Source organism: Bos indicus x Bos taurus, chromosome 19 (assembly GCF_003369695.1).
Source record: "Bos indicus x Bos taurus breed Angus x Brahman F1 hybrid chromosome 19, Bos_hybrid_MaternalHap_v2.0, whole genome shotgun sequence".
Lineage (NCBI taxonomy): Eukaryota > Metazoa > Chordata > Mammalia > Artiodactyla > Bovidae > Bos > Bos indicus x Bos taurus.
This window is the reverse complement of record NC_040094.1, coordinates 8,346,906-8,371,463: the sequence shown is the minus strand read 5'-3', so window position 1 is coordinate 8,371,463 and position 24,558 is coordinate 8,346,906. Positions and strand designations below refer to the sequence as shown.

Below are 24,558 nucleotides of genomic sequence, written 5' to 3'. Positions count from 1 at the left end.
AATGAACACATGGATTACTATAGGATAGACTTATTTGTACTAAAATGGCTGAAGACTGCATTAGTTTACTCACGGGTGTGTGTGTGGGGTCCTTTTTCTTAACAGATTTTCATACTTTTGTTTAATTGGGAGTTTGTTAAGTAAAATGCTTAAATCAACTTTTCCCCAATCCTTTGCCCAGTTACAATTCTCCCATCTCGTCCTTGGATTTTTTTAAACGTAAATAATGGAACTTTAATCCCTACTAAGTGACATCTGCGGATCAAGCTTGTTCTGAACCATGAGCCTGTCACCAGTTCAGGTTGTCTCTCCTACGTTTAGGTGGCCCAAAGCTGCATAGAAACGTTGATTAACTACTGCTTCTTCAGGCTACCAACTTATTTCGTCTGTGGATATTTTCTCTGCCACTAGAGCTCCTGATTTCCGGTCTCTCCTTCTCACTGATCTCTGCATGAAATCAGCGCTCCAAAAAATGGCAAGCCACCCATAACTAACTTGTTCTAACTTCAGTTAATCCAAGCCATCCCCCACAGATGCGCCTCTCTCGGTAAAGACCTTTAGAAAGCGAGATTCCACTTCCTCCCACGGTCACCCGTTTCCAGAGTTCACCATCTGGAGTTTGGGGAGAAAAGAGTGGGGAGAATGATGCATTGGTAGAATAATTGGGGTGGAAAGGATTTATTCTTGGCCTTTTCAGCAGGGACCAAAGTCTTTTTTGATTTGAGTGGGTGGAGGGAGATGTGGGGGTGGGGAAGATGGGCCTCAACTAAAGTCTGAACATCCAGCAGAGATGGCCATTTGGAAAACCAAGGCAGAGTGAGGAGTGGAGGTATTCCACACAGATGTCAGTGTCTGGGGCCAATTAAGAGAGTGCATTTGGATAAAGTCAAAGACGTTAAGGGCAGGAATCTGAGTTTTCTTTGCTCAAATCAGACTTGGCAAAATTCTGGTCTTAGTTTATTTTTTCTTTTATCTTGATCTGCTTTATTATGGTTTTAAATTATAGAAATAATAGGTACTCTTTTTTTAACCAAGTCAGATAATTCTGAAGTGTGCAAAAATGTTAATAATCTCCCGCTTCCCTCTTCTAGTCCAAAGTCAGAGGTTACAATTTATGTTTCTCCGCATATATATGTATCACATATGCATTAATAGAATTTAAAAAATTACTTACAGCAGGCTGGGTCATAAAATACAGTTTACACTTTCACTCTCCTTCCCTTCCCTCCCCTTCATCTTTTTTTTTTTTTCTTCCCCCTTCTCAACCCACCGTGGATATTTACAGGTCAATATAAGTGGCTCTTATTCTTGATAACAACGCTGTGTGTGCCACCTCAATCGTGTCTAACTCTGTGCAGCCCCATGGACTGTGGCCTGCCGGTCTCCGTCATCTATGGGATTTTCCAGGCAGAAAGCTGGAGTGGGTTGTCATTTCCTTCTTCCGGGGGATCTTCCTGAGCCTGGGGTGGAATCTGTGCCTCCTGCGTTGGCAGGTGGATTCTTTACCCTGAGCCACCTGGGAATCTCATAGCAACACTAGAGAAGCAGCATAGTTTGTCCAACGTTTCCCTGTTCACTGGCACTCAGGTTGCTTCTAGTTAGTTTTGCCACGAACAGCAAAGCTGCATTAAGCATCCTGCACAAATATTCTTATCTACTGATGCTTTTGATCACTATTGAGATTTCCCAAGGTGGGATTTTGGTTTTATTCGGTACCATGTCTTATATTCTTTTATGCTGATTAATGGTACAATAAACAATGTACTGTTTTCTCTACCTTAAAGCAACTCTCTAAACCATTTATTTTATTTTATATATGCAGTAGCCAGTTTCTCAAAGTGGCAGTGTGACTGAAGGAAAACCCAGGAAAATGCATCTACTCGTTGTCTAAGTTGGGATCTACGCTAAGTCACTTCAGTCGTGTCCGACTCTGTGCGACCCCATAGACGGCAGCCCACCAGGCTCCCCCGTCCCTGGGATTCTCCAGGCAAGAACACTGGAGTGGGTTGCCATTTCCTTCTCCAATGCATGAAAGTGAAAAGTGAAAGTGAAGTTGCTCAGTCGTGTCCGACTCTTTGCGACCCCATGGACTGCAGCCTACCAGGCTCCTCCATCCATGGGATTTTCCAAGCAAGAGTACTGGAGTGGGGTGCCATCGCCTTCTCTGAAGTTGGGATCCAGGGTAGGCTGATTTCTATAGACCCAGTTTTGAAGTGCATCCATGTGTGCCAGTGAGTGTAGATGTGAAGGTGTGTGTTGTGGTTTAAATGACTTAGCTGGAATGCAAGGAGTGAGCATGTCTAAATAGCATTTCATGTTAAATAAAATAAAGGGATTGTAATACTCAAGTGTGATGTACTAGACAGAGCATAGGATTTAAAGTCAGAAGACCTAGGTCTACATTTTCTGGTTCTCTGCTTACTGGCTATATATATTCTCTTAGACTTGATATCTTCATGAGAAAAATGGGCATCATCTCAATGACCACCTTGCAGGTTGTAAGAATTAAAAGAGAGACCACAATGTAAGCCATTCAGCCCTACGTGTGTGCATGCATGCTACTTTGCTTCAGCTGTGTCCCACTCTTTGGGATGCTATGGACTGTAGCCCTCCAGGCTCCTCTTTTCAAGGCATTCTCCAGGAAAGAGTACTGGAGTGGGTTGCCATGCCTTTCTCCAGGGGATTGTCCTGACCGAGGGATTGAACCTACGGTTCTTATGTCTCTTGCATTGGAAGGCTGGTTCTTTAGCATTAGCTCCACCTGGGAAGCCCATACAGCCCTACACATGTGATTTAAATGCATTTAATGGAGAAGGCAATGGCACCCCACTCCAGTACTCTTGCCTGGAAACTCCCATGGATGGAGGAGCCTGGTAGGCTGCAGTCCATGGGGTCGCCAAGAGTCAGACACGACTGAGCGACTTCACTTTCACTTTTCACTTTCATGCATTGGAGAAGGAAATGGCAACCCACTCCAGTGTTCTTGCCTGGAGAATCCCAGGGACGGAGGAGCCCCGTAGGTGACCGTCTATGGGGTCGCACGGAGTTGGACACGACTGAAGTGACTTAGCAGCAGCAGCAGCAATGCAATCAAAACACTCTAGGGGAAGATGCTTTTTTTTTTTTTTTTTAACAAACAACAAACACATAAAGTCAGAAGGGGCCACAGGGACCTTAGGAATCTTCCAGAAACTCAGGAGTGTACCTGAGATCCCAATGGCACCCAAAGCCTAGAAAAGGTTTGGCTGGGTTGAGTGGAAGATATCATAAGCTTACAATCAATAGTGTGTTTCAAAATAGTCATGCAAAAAAAAAAAAAAAAAAGAAAAAAAAGGCTGCTTTGGCATTTTCTGCATTTGAGGTCCCAGATTTTACCTGGCTGACAGGATTACTTTTGGAGAGCTGTCTGGTTTGGGATATAAAGATTCTTTCTAATAGACTAAAGCTGTTGCTTGCAGTCCTGTACCAAGAAGCCCATGGATAATTCTCAGGCTTCTCGAATTGACAGGAGGATTCTTTACCACTTTCATTAAGGCAACCAACGCAGTGATATGCCTGGGGCTGTCCTCAGTCCTGGGCACGATTAGATAGCCTTGCTCTCGTTGCTGGATCCCTTGCTCTGGGGAAGCCAGGCATCATGCCATGAGGATACTCAAGCAGCCCTATGGAGAGAGATACTTAGTGAAGAGCTGAGACCTCCTACATCTTGATCTTCATTCTTGAATGGCTAAAACTGTTTAAAGAAAAGAAAATATGTCACGATCACAAAAGTTGCCTTCCATCCCTTACTCCCTGGGGGGTTATTCTTGCTTCTTTAAGACTGAGATTCTCAAATGTTGCTCTTATGGAATATTGGTGTTCTGTGAACTAGAATGAGGAGTTTTCCATTAAACTTAAACAAGAGCTTCTTTTTTTCAAATATCAGAAATGAAAAAATTAAAACAGCGGTAGAATTTTATCAATTTTCAATCCTCCATCCAAATATGACATCACTTATGATTATAAGTGATAATATATATTAACACTATAACCTTACGATTTTTAAATATAAATAAAATTATATTTAAAATTACAATTTCATGTGTGACTATCATGGTATGTCATAGAGGGTTGTTACTTCCAGTGGGCTTCATGATATAGAATTAAGTTTAGGGCCATTTTTAAAGAATTATTTTAATGGAATATTATATAGGAACCCTTCAGAAAGTTATGGGAAGGGGGCTCATTTGTTCTAGTTTTCCAGAGACAGTCCCTGGTAAGCCAGTGTCCTAGGCTCTGTCCAGTTAGCATCCACTCTTACTGTCAAAAGTGTTCTGATTTTTATGACAAATTATGTTTTCATCCTAGTTATGGGGGAGAGGTCTTCCAGAAACCCAGTAGGAGGGAATTTTTTGTTATTGTTGGCTAGCTTTTGTTAGACGGAGAAGGCAATGGCACCCCACTCCAGTACTCTTGCCTGGAAAATCCCATGGACGGAGGAGCCTGGTAGGCTGCAGTCCATGGCGTCACCAAGAGTTGGACACGACTGAGCGACTTCACTTTCACTTTTCACTTTCCTGCACTGGAGAAGGAAATGGCAACCCACTCCAGTGTTCTTGCCTGGAGAATCTCAGGGACGGGAGAGTCTGGTGGGCTTCCGTCTATGGGGTCGCACAGAGTCGGACACGACTGAAGTGACTTAGCAGCAGCAGCAGCTTTTGTTAGATAGATGCCAGGCATTGATTTTTCCACATTTAATGCATTTTCTCAATTAACCCTAAGGATCATTAGTAGGTGGTATTAGAGGTAATCCAAGTCCCAGAGAGATTAAATAATTTGTGCACATTCAAAAAGCAACCAAGTGGCAGAGTCAGGATTAGAACCCATGTCCGGCAAACCCCAAAACCTGTGCGCTTAGCTGATGCATACTTGTTTTCATCCTCTGTATTAGCAAGTGGTCTGAGATGTTGGACTTCAGTCCCAGCTGCCTGAAATCCTCAACAATGCCAGCGAAGCAGATGAAACCTCAAGTGGCCAGTGGGGCTTCCTTCTGGGGGAACTCTGTTCCCTGGGTAGGGAAAATAAGGTGTGTGTACTTATCTGAGTATTTCTGATAACCCCAAGGGACACCCTGTCCATTCCTCATTAGTAGAGCTGCCTGTTTACAGCCAGGCTGAGATTTTTTTTTCCCCAAATTAAAGTATAACGAATTCGCTAAGACTTCATTCCACGTTGCCCTGCCAGTTGGATGTTTTGGGGGCAGATAGAATGCAGAAGTGTGAGTCCAGCGGCCTGCCCTAGGGTGAGATGAGAAAAGAGCTGAACTGTGTGCGTCCTAGCAGCCGAGAGCTCTCCCTCTGCTGTGGCCTGTTCTGGGACTGTGGGCCAAAGGAGCTTTGGAATTGCTTTAGACCTGCCTCTGTGCCTTTAGCTGTCCGGGTAAAAACATCACCTCTCTGGAGGCCTGTGCTGGAGCACAAACCCACGTATTGTCTGGCCCCTGGCAGGCTGGTCTGTGGAGGGGACACTCTAAGAGCTCTATTTTAATCTTTTGGAGCTGGGCCAGGGTAGGAATTCAGCTGCCAGCACCAGGCTCCCCACCCCCACCCTCTCCCCCTCGCCCCCATACTGCTACCCCTCCTCCTGGTTTCATTTGCTCTGACCTCCCATCATGAGAGGTGCTGGTGTTCTTTTTTTCTCCCTTTCTCTTTTCTAAACTACCAGGGCTCTTTCATTGATTTGACCTCCCAAAGTGAGGCAGACCAGGGCTCCTCAGTGGGCTACTCGGGGCTCAGAGCTGGCATGGAGCCAGCCCTTGAATCCCGAGATTTACCTCCAGATGTGTGTGCCTCTGTGCTGGTGTGGATGGGTGTGTGTGTGTTGCGTGTGTGGGGTGGGATCTGAGAGTGCTGGTGCGTCTGTGTGTGTTTTTGTATCTCTATGAGTCTTCTCTCCAGATGAAGAGAATGTATCGGGCGGGGAAACTGAGGAAAAGATGGCAGGGAGAGTCAGGGGTGGCCCGCAAGCCCACTCTTCTCCCACGGCCTAAGTCCTTCCCCGGTTGTCTCTCTAGGTGTGTCTTCTTGTCCCTCCCCGGCCTTTTCTGGGTAGGAATGAATGAGCCTTGTAGCCAGATCACATGGCATAGCCAGCAGGGGACTCCTTGAATTCTGGCCTCGGCCACTGGCTGGCTGGGTGATGTCAGGCATGTGATTCCCCTTATCCTGAGCCTCAGTTTGCCAACCTGGAAAATGTGGAGGGATACCACTACCAACTTTCACAGAAGGTGGGGACCCGATGATTCGCTGGCACTCCAAAGGTGGCCTGTAATGCCAGTTCCTTCCCAGCCTACCTGGCCTTTCCCAGGAATAAGTCCGAAAGCACCAGCGGGGCTGGGGCCCTGACCCCAGTGAAGAGGCGGCCCAGCTGGGAAGGAGGGGCCGTGTTCTTCCTGCAGGAGTGGGAGGGGGCGGAGGGTGGGGCCCTGGCTCTCCCCCCGGAATCTCCCACCTTCCCTCACCCCCATGCTGCGGGCCTCTGCCAGTGATGTGCATTTTCCCCTCTGCACCGGCCTCCCAAACTGACTCACTACCTCGACAGGGTAGCAACTTCCAAAACAAAACTTTTTCAACCAAGGAAAATATAACTGTGAAGAGGAAAACATTTCAGTATCAAGCCTCCTGGGACCCGAGGAAATGTTCTGAACGTTTGTCAGGGAACCGTGCTGTCCTGACCTCACAGGCTTTGCTGAGGATGGCAGGAGGACAATGGCTGGCACCTGGCACCAGCCAGGCCGAATGACCCATGCGGGGGCTGGGCTGGGGCTCGAGTTGCCCCGGACTCGAAAGAATCAAGTGTGTGTCTACCATCGTGCCTCAAAGCAGGCCCCACCATGGCAGGACAAACATCCCGCAGGACAGGGGCCTTGAGCTGTCCCATGCCAATCCTTCCACTTCCCTTCCAGCCCAAAGGAGATGCCCACGGCAGGCGTGCTGTCTGGCAGAAGGCCTGCTTGCTTCCCTCCTGGGTTCTGGGAAATGGCTGATGGAGAACATTCCACACTTTATAATAGTGCCCCCTGGAGTTGTGCAGTGCCTTGACCCTTTCCAGGACACTCCAGGGAAGGGATGGTAGGGCAGTGGTTGGGCAGGATCTAAGAGAACAGCTGGTGAATGGTGCTGATGCCAAGTCAGGATGCCAGGGCAACTCCAAGGGCTATTCCAGACCCTATCCACTGTAACTCCACAATGGTCTGGATGATCAGGGAAAGGGAAACGGAAATAAGCAAAGCTGTTTTCTGAGAGGGACTGGGGTCAGAGTGGAGCAGAAGGAGGAACTTGGGGGGGCAGGTATTGGAACGGGATGTTGAGCAGAAATCACTCAGCTGTTTTCCTTCCCCACTCTGCTCTGGGATAGACTCATCGTCGTGTCTACTATCCTCACCCACGTGCTCTTCCCCAAAGAGCAAAGGCAGCACCTTATAAACTTATAAACAAAACAGAGATGCTCAGAGAGGAATCATGACTCATCTCTGATATGTCCCCACTGTGAGTATTTTTTTATTTGAAATTTAAAAATTTTGTATTTGACCAATTTATATTTTTTTATACAACTTTATTTATTTAGCCTTGCCTGTGGCGAGTCTCCGTTGCTGCATGGGCTTTTCTCTAGTTGCGGCGCGGGGTCTACTCCCTATTTGTGATGCGCAGACGTCTCATTGAGCTGTCTTCTTTTGTTGAGGAGCACTGGATCTCGGGTAAGTGGCTTCAGCAGTTGTGGCTTCTGAGCTCTAGGGCACAGGTTCAATAGCTGTGTGGATGGGCTTAGTTGCTTCTCGGCATATGGGATCTTCCTGGATCAGACATCGAACCTGCGTCTCCTGCATTGGCAGGTGGATACTTTACCACCGAGCCCCTCATGAATATTTGAAATTTCAAAGCTGAAAACGATCCTGCGCATTTGATAGATGTCTTCATCTGTAAGTTCAGAGAGGAAAAGTGTCTGGCTTGTAGTCACAGAGTGCCTGGCCCTGAGCTAAAACATGTGCCTCCCGGGAAAGGGTCTGTGTGCTTTGCTATCTGACTCAGCTTCCTTTGTGGTCACTATCTTGGTTCATAATGTCCTCTGTGTGTCTGTCCACACAAGGTGTCTGTTCCAGAGACAGAGAGCTTCCGGTGGCCAATTCAGGCACTGTCCTTCCTTTCTCATAAGACCTAAGTCTACGGCATGGAGCATGCTGGAGAGTCAGGAGTCTTGGGCCCTGGATTTCACTTCATTGAGCCTCAAGTTCCTTATTTGCAAAATGGAGATAAAAGTTCTTGCTGTGATCACTTCACAGGGAGGTTTGTCAATCTCAAATAAAAAGGTGCTTGTGAAAGTCTTTTATAAATATATTGGAGAGTGCAGTTACCAAAAGCTTGGTGGGATAAGTGGTGTGGGCAAAAACGGCCTTTCGGGCATTGGGACAATACTTTTGCAGGTTTTCTGGGTGCTCCGAGGGTGCAGCTGGGATAGGTGACCAGCATGTATCCATCTCCACTGGACAGGATGCTGGGCTCTTGGATCCAATGGGCCGTCTGGACGGCAACGTTTCCCACCGACTTCCTTCAGGAGGCTGACCTCAATCAAAGCACTCTGGAGGTGGCACGTGGAGTTCGTGGTAGAGTTTTTCAGGAAACCCATTCAATGCAGCCTGAAGGAGCGTCCTCTGATCCATTATAGAGAGCCGCAGGCTGGTAAGCATTTGGAAAAGTCCTGGAGTTAATTTCTCTGTGGAGAAGTTAAGCAAACTATGACAATTAACCTGATTTTCAGTGGATCGCTTCATCAGTTTATCACCCATTTAACAAGTCTTTGTACCAGGAGCTACGAAATGTGCTGGGGAGATGAAGATTAAAAAAAGAAAAACCAAACAAAGCCAGGCAATTGCCAAGGGGGAAGGGAGTAGGAGAGGGAAGGACTGGGAGTTTGGGACTAGCAGATGCGACTATTACATATAGAATGGATGAACAAGGTCCTGTTATATAGCACAGGAAACTATATTCAATATCCTGTAATAAACCATAATGGGAAAAAAATAGGCAGTTAGAGATCTGATCTAGTCTAGTATAGACTAGTCTAGTATCCTGATCCAGTCTAGGGTACTGCTGGGGCCTAGCTTCCTCTAGTCTGTGTCTAACGCCAGTCCCTTCTGTGGCAAAATAACAGTACAATGATTGACGGAAGAGGGACTATATGATAGAATAAGGATTATTATTAGTAGTAGTAGTAGTAGTATAGACAGCATAAGAAGCATTATGCAAACGTGAGTGTGCCATGTGCTACCTGAAGAAGAAAATGCATTTGCACAGTCAAGGAATCATTGCAAAAATCTAACTTACTTGACAGATAATACTGGTTGAGAGAATTTCCTGGTGAGTGTTTTTCCTTGCCTGGCAGTCACTGTAAATCAATAAGAAACTCCTGGTTTCAGTTCAGTTCAGTCGCTCAGTCATGTCCGACTCCCTGCGACCCCATGAATCGCAGCACGCCAGGCCTCCCTGTCCATCACCAACTCCCGGAGTTCACTCAGACTCATGTCTATCGAGTCAATGATGCCATCCAGCCATCTTATCCTCTGTCATCCCCTTTTCCTCCTGCCCCCAGTCCCTCCCAGCATCAGAGTCTTTAATTCTCTAACATAATATTCAAAATTTTTCTGGAGAAGAAGAAATTATTTCTCGCTGGCAGATGGAAATACTGCATATTGCTTAGCATACCTTATCAAAAGGGCTAAGCAGTCAATGAAGGCTCACTTCTTACTTGGCTTGAATTTGAAAGACCTGCCCTTCCCAACACCTCCCCAGGAGTGTCCATAGAAGAAAGGGGATATCAAAGAGCCGTGTCATCTGTTTGGTTTGAAAAAGAAGGTAAACTTTTATTTAAAGGCAGAATTAGGGAGAGAAAAGTAATGGTTTGCTTAGAAAGATGACAATTTACATAGGGAAAACAGCACGTTTTATCAGGACAACAGAACAGCCTTCTTAGGCTGTCAGGAAAGCCGACCACAAACATGCCAAAAAAAGTTGAATTTGTGTGTGTGTGTGTGTGTGTATTTAAAAGAATTCTGTAAAACAACATAAGACAAATACATAGTCCAAATCAGTATATTTTCTGTTTTTGGGAATTCAAGAGGACCTTTGTGCAAGTTCCTGGGATTGAAGTAATCTGTTTGTAGTATTCTCAAACACAGAAGATATCTCAAATCTCAGCCAGAAGGAGTAGCGGTAAGGGAAGCGCTTTGTGGGTGTATTAACAAAGGCATAGAGAGGTAGAGATAGGACAGCGCATGCAGAAATGCACTGAAGACATTTAAACATGCACGCAGTGGAGGAGGGCTAAGGTCGAGATGCCTGAGCTCCTGGGTGCAGTCTGATGAGAATATTTGCCATGGTAATTTGCTGCTGTATTTTCATACTTGACACCAACCAACTGTACAAGAGAAATTACTCAACTGCTATTGATCGATAGAGGGCCAACAGGTTAGAGTTTTCCAATAATTGTCAAGACAATGCCCTAAATAGTAACTCTTTCAAAGTTTCAGTGAGATTTTAAAAACTCAGACTGAAAAATCTTTGTCTTCATAGAGACTTGGGAAAAACAGGTAAGGCAAGTACTGACAATTCTATTAGTTTATTATTTAATTGACATTTTTCCACACTGCAGACAAGGGCTTGGAAATTATCCTTTAAACAACAAAATATCTTATGAAGAATCAACAATATTTTTGACTTCTTCCTCCTTGAACTAGGTTTCAACAACATCAAATTAGATATAAAGTATATTAGTAATATTTAATGCTTATGAAATAAAGTCATTCCCTCTGACGGGTAAGATTTCTTCTGTTGACAATTTTTCTTTCAGATACAATTAGGCAGGTAGGAAATTATCAAAAATACTTGCCATTAGAAAAATTATCTTAATTCTTATTAACCCCTGACCTCATATAAATTGGTAGGCTCAAGAGGCATGCATTTCACCAGTGTTGGTTTTGACTGAGGGTACTGGCCAGTTACAATATCTATTTAAAATGCTCAAATAGTCTGCAAAAGTACATTCTACAAAATATTATTGTTTCAAGATTGGAGGTCACATTTAACACACCGTACATGATTCTTCTGTACATTTACAGAGGTTTAAAGCACACAAAATTGTGCAGATAACATACTGAAGTCTAAACTTTTACATAGACTCAGTTGCATATGTAGCAACGAGATACAATAAATTCTGAACAAATAACAACCAATAATCAGCCAAATTACTATGTACACATTAGGCAGAAAGCAGTTAAACATTGCCTAATAGAATGTCACTTAAATTATTTTTTCTATAAAACACTCCTACTCTCCTACCCCACCCCCACACTTCTTTAAATTCATTTTCCATAAAAAACATTAAACTGATGCTGTGATAATATACATAAGTGCTCCCAAATGTCAGCTTTGTCACAGGGCAAGAAGCAACACAGCAACTCAGAGTGACTTAATGCAACAATTTGCTGGTCTTGGTTTTATAAATCAGCTACTGGATGGTGGTAACTGTGAAACCATATTCAGACTTTTACGTCATGGGATGAAGGAAGAGGAGCAGAGTATTAACTAATAGCTTCTTAACATTTGCCACTAAGTTAAATATTGACTTTTCCTAAAATAAAAAAAATGTATATATCTAGAGAGTAAAGACCGGAGGATAATATTGAAAACAAACAACAACAAATCTCCTTCCTTTATCCAAAGAGAATATTGTCACAGTCTACTTACATGATTATTTAAACAAAACCAACTCTCCTGTTGAATAAACAGTTTACAAATTCATTAATAATGGAAATGGAAGAAATAATTAAAAAAACAAAACAAATATAACTACTGTGTGCAGATGTGGTGGAAAAACCAGAGACCTGAAATATGGCAAAATCAGTGCTTCATAAACAGTCAATGGATTTTTCTAAAAATACTTTTTGCTAATGGCAAAGTTCAACACCTCAGAAAAGCTCTGAATTAAGATCTTAGAATAAGTTTCCAAGCTGTACACATAGTTTCAAATACACTACCTTTGTTGTTTGTAAGGCCGCATTGAAGTTTAGCGTAACAGTCATAAGCCATGTGTTTGAACATCTTATGAGAGGAGACCGGCAGAGAAACAAGTTTTTGCCTTGTTCACCCTACTACCTGTGAAGAGGTATCATTGCTTTCCAAATAGCTCCTTTAAAAATTTCCTTAAAGGTATGACCAGAAAAAAGCTCCAATTTGCTTAATTGAATCATCTGGAAAAATATTTAGACTTTATAAAGTGACAATGTAGCACTTTCAATTCTCTGAGAGTGCTCTCTTGTTAATCTATAACTACCCTCTCTAATTGGTATGTTATAGTCCAATAAATAAATACACCAAGAGATGCACATTGTCTGCTGTAGCTCTGCTACATGCAAAGTTGAGTGAGCTGCAGAATAATGCCATCAACTTTCGAACAAGTATCAATCTTAAAAAGCCAGTGAGTTCTGTGTGCTGTTAACAGAACTAGGGAACTGAAACGCCCTGCAGACCCCCTAACAGCTCGAGTTGACGGTTGTCCAAGAGAAAGGGAGTGTATCTAGGGTGGAGCGTGAAGAACGAGACAGCGCCAAGGAGGTGGGGTTATCTTGTATGCCTACTTGTCTAAAACTGTCTTCGAGGGAAGAGCTCAGCGTTCACCAGGGCGCACATTCATGTGGCAGGAGAACAATGAATGAGAGGCCAGTCCTCTTTCCCACTTGTCTGGCATGATCTGCTGGCAAGGATGGCGTAGGTGTTTGCCAGGTGGCTCCAGGACAAGGTCTTTTTAGGGGAGTACAACAAGGCTTCAGTCAGTGCTTTTCATAAAGTGCTTTGAGATCCTTCAGGAATGGGGGCTGGAAGAATATTATTACTAACTGGCTTCAACTTTCAAACCACATGGAACCATTTTCTCCAGTGCAGTTATTGCTTTGAACATTAGTGAATGTTCTTAAAACGGAATGGTTCTTATCTTAAATAATCACTTCTTAAAATACCCACTCCCCAGAGTGGACGTTTTTGATGACTGTCTCCCAGGTACCTTCACCAAGAAAAATGCTGTGATAAGCTTGTAAATGATCACTGAGCCTAGGTATTGATGAATTGCATTTTCCAGGCTATCTTCTTTTATGAATAGATAGCAAGAGTGAAACCAAAGATGTCGAGCCCAACATACACTGTGTGGGCCTGGTTGAGGCGACAGGCTCCCGCTTCTCCTAAGACATGCGTAAGGTAATGGATGATGATGACGGCTACACTCAAAGCAATATGTGAGCTCCCTGCAGCCTGGGAATCTGTTTCATACTTGATAACTTTGTTTTCTGTGGGACTTAGAAGAGAGTCCCAGGGAAGACTTTGACCAGTGATTTTTGAGGGTTTCATAAAGGTGAAAATTAAGCATGGGAGAAACACTGTGGAAAAGAAGATCTGAATCAGGAAAGTTTCCTCCAGAGGCTCCCTGGTTGGACTTAAAAAGAATAAAAGACAAAAGTCTATCACATCCGAAACAAACAAAACAAAATAAAGCTGATAAGACAAAGCAAAAGAAACAAACAAAATATCCTTAAACTTTGTAAAGACTCTAAAATAAGAAGACTGGACAGCTGAATAAAGGACTATGATTTGGAGAACACAATTATTTCTCACAAGAAGGTATTAATTGAAACTAGGCTCACAAGGAGTTGTAAAGTGGAGGTGGAGGTGGAGGGAAGCTCCATGAACAAACAGTGGATTATCGAGGATATAATGTCTACTTTTCTAATAGGAATATTGCTAGGAAAATGCATTTTCAAGTTGATTGAGTATGCCCGCTGAAATCTAACATTCATTTATTTACTTCACCGGCATGCTTCTCTTTTCCTCATAGAAAGTGAAAAAAATCCCCCATGTCCATAATATAAATTAGTGAGTTTGAATTTAATGCCATTTTACTTAATGAGTCATTATTTGGCCTAATATATCAAAATGTGCTGACTGAATGAGGGGGTCAGAGGGATAGGTCAGAAATTGAGTGGAGACAATTCTGCGTTATTTTGTTTTTAAACTGGAGTCATATGGTAAGCAATTTTAAATGCATTTCTCCTGATTAGGTTTTAACTTAATTATAATTAATTAATTTGCTTAGCGGAGAAGGCAATGGCACCCCACTCCAGTACTCTTGCCTGGAAAATCACATGGATGGAGGAGCCTGGTGGGCTTCAGTCCATGGGGTCGCTGAGTCGGACATGACTGAGCGACTTTACTTTCACTTTTCACTTTTATGCATTGGAGAAGGAAATGGCAACCCACTCCAGTGTTCTTGCCTGGAGAATCCCAGGGACAGTGGAGCCTGGTGGGCTGCCGTCTATGGGGTCGCACAGAGTCGAACACGACTGACGTGACTTAGCAGCAATTTGCTTAGATATCTATTGTATGAAATTTGCATTTTCTAGCAACAAGGAGCTCTGTGATATTGGAAATTTGTTAGATAAAGGTGGAGAAAAAGAGTTGAATTTGGAATTAGAAGTAGATAAATGATCTGTAAACTAAGTAAGTAGAATACAGATAATCCAAAGCTGATTAGGTATTTACCAATTACCAATGGGACAGTCTGCCCTAAAGGAAATGGTTCTGGGTTCTGATCCTAACTCTAAGACAAAACTAGCTCTGTGACCTTGAATAAGTCACTTAATCTCTCCGGGCCTTAACTGTCTCATCTGTAAATGCCAGAACTTAGACTAATTTTATGGTTTATTCTAGTTCTAGAATAGAATTCAATCAGAACAGAATAAAATTGCATTTTAAAATCCTTTCAGGCTTGGGAAAGGAGTTGCAGTGATTCTGATCAAGATTCTTTGGGTGTGGGGAGTGGTTCGTTGAGTATAAAATCTCTTAAAACAAAGACTGAGCTGGGCTTTAGTTTTCTAATGACCATAGGCCACAGGCCAAATCTGTACCTATACACCAGGATAATTACTTATGTTTAAATCAAATGTTTTAAAAATGGAAGGGATCAGAATAACATTGTGAACAGGTGACCTTGTATGAATTCCCATGAGAAGGAATGGCAGAACTGTGGGGACAGGGGTAGGACCATAAAGAGCAATATTTAACCAAAGTGCCTGTGAAGCAGAAAAGGACTGTTTAGAGAATCAGTGAACTGAATGGATCTTGGCTCCAGGAAAGGAGAGAAGACTCATGCCTATTTTGAGTGCACAATGTAACTGCTCTTTGATTTGGGTTTCTCCTTTGTGAGAAAGGCAGGTGGGAGTCCTTGAGACCAAAGCAAGGTTTTTGGGTGTCTTTGGGCATAGCCATGGAACCACTGACAAGGCCTTTTAAGATTTTTCCTGAGGCCAATGGGGCAGCTGATCTAGGAGCAAAACTGAGGATTGAAAAAGGGAACGCAGAGTGTCTGAAACGCTGGACAGTCTTTCCGATGACCTGTGTGGGGGTGAGGAGATGTGCCTGAGTCACTGAGAAAATTCCATCCCTGCCTGGCCACGTCTGAAGGGCACTTTCTTGTCTTTCTATCACCTAAGAACCTGCAACAGATCCATTATCATTCTCAGAGTCACAGCCCCCATGGCTTTGCTTATTTTAGGACTGGAAAGGAAATACAATTTTGCACATGTCTCCATCTCCCTCCCCTTGTCTTGTCTCCAATCCAGACTTCCACTTAACTCGGCCATCTCCTTGCACCCAGGAATAATTCATGGCCCATTTTCATGCTTGAATGGGATCTGAGTGGACAGAATGGCCTGCTTCCTGGCCTATTTTATCTTTGCAAGAAAGAGCTAGAAGAGATGCCTCCTCTACTTTCATTTCTGGAGGTTTCCACACAGCACTAAATTGAAGAAAAGGCCTACCCAAGGCCTAATAATCAGATCAGTGCTGATGGACAGATTGGATTTGATGAGCTGCTGAGAAACACTCACTTTGGAACAACTTGGTTTATCTGACAGGGAACCCAGGACAAGGCCACTGACCCTATTCCCTAGAGACACAACTTGGGCTTCTTTCCTCAAACTCTTCTAAAGGTTTGGAATGGGGGGGGGGGTGGGGGGCGGGAAACAATGCTAATCTTATTTTCATCTGTAAAACTCCTTCCTATCAATCACAAATGCTTGAAAGAGACTTAACTCAGGAGTCAGACTACAGAGCCAGCTGCAGAGCTGAGGGTGGCTCTTGGGTTGTCCTACTTCAGCCAAGCCCTTCGTGGATCACAGCCTTGTCATGGTGAAGGGGCTTTCATAATCAATGAAGCTATGAGCTGGGCCATACTGTGCAGTGCCACCCAAGACAGATGGGTCATAGTCAAGAGTTCTGACAACCTGTGGTCTGCTGGAGGAGTGGCAACCCATTCCACTATTCTTGCTGAGACACCCCCCATGAACAGCACTAGAAGGCAAAAAGATATGGCACGGGAAGATAAGCACCCCCAAAGCAGGCAGCCAATATGCAACTGGGGAGGAGCAGAGGGCAATTACTAATAGCTCCAGAAAAAATGAAGTGGCTGGGGCAAAGCAGAAATGATGCTCAGTTGTGAATGTGTCTGGTTGTGAAGGTAAAGTCCAATGCTATGAAGAACGATAAGGCATAGGAACCAGGAATGTTTGGGGCCATGAATAAATTGGACACAGTCAAGCACGAGATCACAAGAGTGAACACGGGCATCTTAGGAAGCAGTCAACTAAAATGGAGAGGAATAGGAGAATTTAATTCAGATGACCATCATATCTACTACTGTGGGTAAGAACCCCTTAGAAAAAAATGGAGTAGCCTTCCTAGTCAACAAGTCTGAAATCCAGTGTTTGGGTGCAGCCGTAAAAATGACAGAATGATCTCAGTAAATTTCCAAGGCAAACCATGTAACATCATAGTAATCCAAGTTTATGTCTCAACCACTGATGCCAAAGAAGCTGAAGTTGACTGATTCTATGAAGACCTACAACACCATCCAGAAATAACACCAGAAAAGATGTCCTTTTCATCATAGTGGACTGGAATGCAAAAGTAGGAAATCAAGATTCCTGGAATAACAGGCAAGTTTGGCCTTGGAATACAAAATGAAGCAGGGCAAAGGCTAACAGAGTTTGGTCAAGAGAACATGGTTTGTTTGTTCAGAGCAAACACCTGTTTCTAGCAACCCAAGGGATGACTCTACATGGACATCAATAAGATAGACAAAACTGAAATCAGATAGATTATGGTCTTTGCATCCAAAGATTGAGAAGCTGTATATAGTTAGCAAACACAAGTCCTGGAGCTGACTGTGGTTCAGATCACAAGTGCCTTATTGCAAAATTCAGGCTTAACTTGAAGAAAGTAGGGAAGATCGCTAGACCATTCAGGTGTGTGTGTTAGCTGCCCAGTCGTGTCTGACTCTGTGTAACTCCATGAACTGTAGCCTGCCATGTTCCCCTGTCCATGGGATTCTCCAGGCAAGAATACTGGAGTGGGTTGCCATGCCAGACAACCAATTCCAGACCCAGGGGTTGAGCCTGGGTGTCCTGAATTGGTGGATTTTTACCATCTGAGCCACCTGGGAAGACCATTCATGTATGACCTAAATCAAATCCCTTATACAGTGGAGGTGATGAATAGATTCAAGGGATTAGATCTGGCAGACAGAGTGCCTGAAGAACAGTAGATGGAGGTTTTTAACATTGTACAGGAGTGAGTGACCAAAATCATCCCCCAAAAAGAAATGCAGGAAGGTAAAGTGGCTTTCTGAGGAGGCTTTACAAACAGCAGAAGAAAGAAGAGAAATAAAAGGCAAGGGAGAAAGGGAAAGATATACCCAACTGAATGCAGAGTTCCAGAGAATAGTAAAAAAAGATAAGGAGGCATTCTTAAAAGAGCGATGCAAATAAATAGAGGAAAACAACAGAATGAGAAAGACTAGAGATCTCTTCAAGAAAACTGGAGACATCAAGGGAACATTTCACGCAAAGATGGGCAAAATAAAGGACAGAAATGGGAAGGACCTAACAGAAACAGAAGAGATTAAGAAGAGGTGACAAGAATACATAAAAATATACAGAAAAGGTCTTAATGACCCAGAGAACCACAATGCTGTGGTTACTCACCTAGAGCCAGACACCCTGGAGTGTCAAATTAAGTAGGCCTTTGGAAGCATTACTACAAACAAAACTAGTGGAGCTGATGAACTATTTAAAATCCTAATCTAGCTGAACTTAAAATTCTAAAAGATGATGCTGTTAAAGGGCTGCACTCAATATGCCAGCAAATTTGGAAAACTGAGCAGTGGTCACAGGACTGGAAAAGGTCAGTTTTGATTCTAATCCCAAAGGACAATGACAAAGAACATTCAAACGACTGTACAATTGGGCTAGCAAGGTAATGCTCAAAATCTTTCAAGCTAGGCTTCAGCAGTATGTGAACCGGGAACTTCCAGATATACAAGCTGGATTTAGAAAAGGCAGAGGAACCAGAGATCAAATTGCCAACATCTGCTGGATCACAGAAAAAGCAATGGAGTTCCAGAAAAATATCTAATTCTGCTTTATTGACTATGCTAAAGCCTTTGGCTATGCAGATCACGGTAAGTTGTGGAAAATTCTTAAAGAGATAGGAATATCAGATCACATTACCTGTTTCCTCAGAAACCTGTATGCAGGTCAAGAAGCAACAGAACCAGACATGGAACAACTGTTGAGGTCAAATTCGTGAAAGGCGTACAAGGTTGTATATTTTCACCCTGCTTATCTAACGCCTATGCAGAGTATATTATGGGAAATGCCAGGCTGGGTGAATCACAAGCTGGAATCAGGATTGCCAAGAGAAGTATCAATAACCTCAGATATGCAGATGATACTACTCTAAAAGCAGAAAATGAAGAGTCTCTTGGTCAAGGTGAAAGATGAGATTGAAAAAGCTGGCTTGAAACTCAACATTTAAAAAACTATGATCATGGCATCTGGTCCTATCACTTCATGACAAACACAAGGGTAAAAAGTTGATGCACTAACAGATTTTATTTTCTTGGGCTCTAAAATCACTGTGGATGGTGACTGCAGCCATGAAATTAAAAGATGCTTGCTCCTTTGAAGGAAATCTACGACAAACCCAGATAGGGTATTAAAAAGCAGAGTGATCTCTTTACAGAAAAAGGTCCATATAGTCAAAGGTATGGTTTTTCTGGTAGTCATGTACAGATGTGAGAGTTGGAACATAAAGAAGGCAGAGCTCTGAAGAACAGATGCTTTCAAACTGAAAGGCTGGACAAGACTCTTGAGAGTCCTTTGGACATCAAGGAGATCCAAACAGTCGATCCTAAAGTAAATCAACCCTGAATATTCAGTGGAAGGACTGATGCTGAAGTTGAAGCTCCAATACTTTGGTCACCTGGTGCGAAAAGTGGACTCACTGGAAAAGACCCTGGTGCTGGCAAAGATTGAAGGCAAAAGGAGAAGACGGCAGCAGAGGATGAGATGGTTAGATAGGATTGCCAACTCAATGGACATGACTTTGAACAAACTCCAGGAGAAGGTAGAGGTCAGAGGAGCATGGCCTGCTGCAGTCCATGGCATCACAAAAAGCTGGACACGCCTCAGAAACTGAACAACAAACCTCCGCCACAGGTGCGCCATCAGGATGGTATGCTTGCACTCTTGTGTCCAGGACTCCATGTTGACACCAAAACTCTTTTATGTCCTTTATAGGCTGAACTGGGTATAAGACTGGCCACTCTTGCCTCCACTCCCAACTCTAAAAAAGAGGACCTTGAACCTCTAACCTTTGGATTTTTAACCTGGAAAGCAGTTTAAATTGGGTGAAAACATGGGTGGAGGCGGACTGGAGTACGGGGATGGAAAATGCAGGGACTCGCAGTGAAAAGAGGACAGCCAACTGTAGACCTCCCTAAAGCATGCTGCTGAGTATCTCTGACACAGGGGAGGTGGTAGGGTCCTCTGGGCTCAACTCTGGGCCCGTGGCGCTGGGCAGGCCCGAGTGGCCTACGATGGCAGGACTCAAGGCGGCCCAGGGTTTGGTGTCCACCAGGGCTGCAGGGTAGGCCTCCACGTAGATGCGGTGCACCGCAGGCCTAGGGTCCTGGAGGCTGCTTTTCCTCTCCTCCGGGAGGCTGGCAGCATGGGCCAGAGGCAGGCCCCGTGGCCCCTCTGGGGCAGGTCCTAGTCGCTCGGCCTCCTCAGGCTCCTGGGCCAGGCCGCAGGCCCTGGACAGGTGCTGTGTGTACACGCCCTCTGACAGCGACAGCGACTGCGTTTCGCCGTGCATGCGCAGCCAGCGGTGATGGCGGCTGAAGCCGCCGTAGTGCGGCTGCTTGGCCGACTTCCGTTTTCCCAGGAAGCCCAGCGGCGGCCGTGCTCCTGGTGCCATCTTGGCGTGGTTCTTGGGCGGGAGGCTTGTGAGGGTCAGGTTGTGCAGGAGCTCGGCGCATGAGTGGTCGGTGTCCTGGCCTGGCCCCGAAGGAGCCTTCATATCGTGCACCTGCAGGACGTCGGGGGCACTGCCACTCAGTCCGTTTCGGGACTGCTGGGCAATGTCGTGCGATGACAGGTAGACCAGGTCCAGGTCTCGGGGGCTCAGGGCGTCACTGGAGTCATAGTCGCTGTCGGTGGGCAGGAAGACTTCTGAGCAGCCTTCTTCATCAGAGCAAGGCTGTGAATCTGCAAAGCCAGAGACTGTGCTTAGAAAAAAAGAGAAACTCCTAGCCAGGGCTCAAGTACGGTCCTATGTTTGAGGCCACACCCCCGTGCCTAGAAGGGCCTACGCTTTGTTTAGTGGTCTCTGCTCATTTCTTGATATTTTAGTAAGTTTTGAGCAAGGGGTCCCACATTGTCGTTCTGTGTAGGACTCTATAAGTTATGTAGTAGGTCCCGTTCTTAGCTAAAAACAGGAGGGAGAGGAGTCTGACTGGACCAACCAGCCTTGCAGCAGCAGAGGGCAACATGCCCTCCCTTGCTCACACCTAATTTTATTATTCACTTTTCCCTGGACTTGTGGAGAGAGGGTGAAACGGGAAATAAAGCTGGATGTCATTCATTTATTCGTTCCCTAACCTTATTTCAGAGGTGATTTTTACAGTTGATAAAATAGCAGAAACTTAAAAGGGGGAAAGAAGAGGAGGTCCTATGGTGGCAGAAATGAGGGAAAGGTGGATTCAAACCCTGGTTGTCCTCCAGATTGCTCTGTGATCTTGGAAGAGTTACTTAACCTCGTTGAGCTTCAGTTTTCTTATCTGCAAAATGGGGGTGATAATAGAACTTCTTACTTAAAGTGACTGTAAAAGAGTCGTTTATGCATATTAATAGTTAACCTTGTTGTCAGTGTTTAAAAAGAAAAAAAATTAAGGCCAAAGGAGAAAATAAAACAGAAGTAAAATCAGAGGCGAAAATCAGCCTCAAAGGGAATGCTATCCTGATCATAAGTGAACCAGAAGTTTAGTTCTGTATATACAGTATTTGTAATTTAATGCAATACAAAATGATTATATTTTTTCCCCAACCAGGTTGTACATTTCTGTAGGACAAAAACTATCTTAAAATCCTTTGAATTTTCCACAGAATTCAGCCCATATTGGGTACTTGGTAAATAAATATAAGCTAATTTTGAAAACATTCAAGTCCTTTTAAAAAGAACAAGAAATCGCTCCTTTTCAAATCTGAGCCAGTCCCATTCAAAAATCCCCATAGGATTATTTATTTATTTGGGTGCACTGGGTTTTAGATGTGGCAGGAGGGACCTTTACTTGCGGCACGCAAGATCTAGTTCCCTGACCAGGGATCTCACTCGGGCCTGCGCCGAGTCTTAGCCACTAGACCACCAGGGAAATCCCTTCCATGGGATTTTTAAATGGAATTTAGTAAGTTGATTTTTAAATTTATCAGGAAAATAAAATGTGTGAAAATAAGGTTTTTTTAAGGTCCAATAGGAAAGAGCCTGATTTATGAGGTGTCAAAGCATATAGAATTTTGGTAATTAAAACTTCTAATAGAAATTGATGTATAATGGACAGATGGACCTGTAAAACAGAAATATAAAGTTCAGGAACTGTCTTAATTCAGTGTGATGATTGAACGTATGGTAAAATAACACTTCAAACTAGGGGAGTGAATAGAGTTTTCAGTATATAGTGTTGGTACAAGTGGTTATCCTTTAGTAAAATAATTTGAGAATGTCCTCTGTCATCTCACATATAAAAGTAAATTCCATGTAGTTTAAATATAGCAAGCAAACTCTACAAGTATTAGAAAACAGTATGTTTGTAATTTTGGGTAGGAAGGTCTTTCTAAGCAAGATAAAACCCCAGAAGTCAGAAAAGAAGTAACTGATAATTTGAATATATGAACGCTTAATACTTTGAAATGATCACATAAAGTAAAGGTAAGGGATAGATTGAAAGAAAATAGTGATAATATGTATAAGAAAAGATTAATTTTACAGACTACATAAAGATTTCCTGTAAATTAGAAGACAATCCAGATGGGCAGAAGATAACCAACACTTCAAAGAATATTTAATACAAGTGGCCAATAAGCATAATAAAGCTATTCAACCTAGGTAGACTATAATTACTAATTAGGTAGTAATTTGGGAAATGCAGTTGAAGTAAAAACAGGGCATTTTTTTTTTTTTGCCCATCAGATTTGCTGAAAATAAATAGAATGATCAACTCCTGTGTTGAGAAGAATGAAGTCAGGGACCCATATAATGGTGGTGGGACTATAAGCTGGTCTGGCTCTTTGGATAGCAGCTTTGTAGAATAGATTAAAAATGTGCATATCATTTGTCCCAGCAAGTCCTTTTTTTAGATATCTATGTTTGAGAAATTGTCACTATGTGTACATGGAAGCATTTACAAATTGTTTACTGTAACATGATTTATAATAGTGAAAAACTAGAAATAACCTTGTGGCTGAGACTCCTGTGAAAGGAAGACTTAGAGACACAGAAGCATTAAGAAAAGAAAAATAGTTTAAGAAAAGAAAAATACTTTACTTGGCAAAGTTCTGCAAGGGAGTCCAAATTCAGTACTGGCTTGCTGATTAAAAAATACAACAGGTATTTGAAATGAAAACCCACAGGGTTATAAGGTTATAGTTAGTCTGTTCATGGTGGAAAATCAGACATGATTATCAGAAGACTATTGCAAGCTTCAGGGGAAAAAAAATGTTTTGTTAATGGAGTGAGTAATTTACACAAATGGGATTAAGGTTTCTTCTATTTTAGGGACTAGAACCAGATGTAATATATATTTTTTGGTTGTTTGTTTATTTCAGGGTCAGGGAGTGAAGTGTTTCTTTTCCTTTTTTTCCTGGCTGTAGAAGATGACATTCCTTACTCATTGGCAGGACAAGATTTCAGTTTTGTTCACTTGCTGCTGGCTGCTACCCAATATCCATTATCCTTTTTTAGTTACAAAATCTTAAATTTTGTTTGAGACAGCAGTGCATTCATGTAAAAGACCACTTTTTTTTTTTTCAGCTTCCTTTGCAGCTAGGCATGGTCATATAACTAAATTCTGGCGAGTGAGATAGAACTGAAAGTATGGTACGAAGCTTTTGGAAGGCTGCATTCAAGGAGCTGGCTTAGCTGGGAGATGGACCATTTTGTTTTTTCTTCCAATTGCCTGTAACAAGATGTGTTGGCTGGGCTCATGAGGCAACCTTGGAAAAGGAAGCCATGTTCTAGGATGGTGGAGCTGAAAAATGGAGCATGGTGTCTGAAGACCATAGAGTCTACGAACTGTCCCTGATTTGTCTTATCTCTGGGCTTCTTTCACATAAGAGAGAAATAAAGTATCTTGTGTTAATGACACCCTTATTTGGGTTTTCTGTAACACAGATTCAGACTTAATCCTAACTGATGCAAATCTAAATGTTTTTTATTAGGGGAATGGTTTAAAAATTTGGGCACATCCCTACTATGGATCCAGCTACAGAGAATGAGATCAACTCATATGTTGTTCTTTAACTAATGTTTATCAAAAAGGACTCCCTTTATTTATTTATTTTGGTTCCACTCATCTATTCAAGGATTCTCTCAAACAAAGCCTTTTTTAGAAAGTATCTCTCAACTGTCCCAGAAAGGATGGCTCATTTCTGCACTTCTGAAATATTTTTTGCTTCTATTATCTTTTGGCACTTAGCTTGTATAGACTTGTATTGTTAGTTATCGTTTTAATGCAAATATAACATTCTGGTTTCCTGGTTGGACCAGAGCCCCCTTCCGGCAAAGATACTTAATTCATCCATTTGTTCAACAATGAAGATTTTGTTTTGCTTGAGCTCCTTCTCTAACAGAAACACCATGTTTAGTGGCTGACTGAATGTAAAATTAATAAGAAATGATCTGTTTCAGGGATTTTACTGTTTTAATGGAAGTGGGGTATATGCATCTATAAGACTGTGGAAGAACATACCTTTTATAAAAGAAGTTTAGCAAGTAAGATGCAGGTTTATAGAATAGATCATATTTTATTGGGACAGGATTGATAAAACACTATTGTGTTTATTTTTTCTCTCCATTCATTCATCTCTGT

At 43.0% G+C, this 24,558-nt stretch overlaps 1 protein-coding gene and 1 long non-coding RNA gene across 3 annotated transcripts in view; one reads left to right on the top strand and one right to left on the bottom strand.

Annotated features, from left to right (window-relative positions):
* The first annotated feature begins 4,634 nt into the window (after positions 1 to 4,634).
* On the top strand, positions 4,635 to 23,834 carry LOC113877646. Its single transcript, XR_003506783.1, has 4 exons — positions 4,635 to 7,735; positions 8,125 to 8,321; positions 8,526 to 8,714; positions 23,502 to 23,834. It is a non-coding gene; the product is annotated as an uncharacterized LOC113877646 (long non-coding RNA).
* Positions 19,552 to 24,558, bottom strand: part of ANKFN1 (ankyrin repeat and fibronectin type III domain containing 1) — a 299,993-nt gene continuing 294,986 nt past the window's right edge. For both annotated transcript variants that reach the window (XM_027517947.1, XM_027517945.1), the window contains one exon: positions 19,552 to 20,683. In XM_027517947.1, coding sequence (XP_027373748.1) covers positions 19,914 to 20,683 — 770 coding nt within the window. In that variant the 3' untranslated portion in view covers positions 19,552 to 19,913. The remainder of the gene's footprint in view (positions 20,684 to 24,558) is intronic.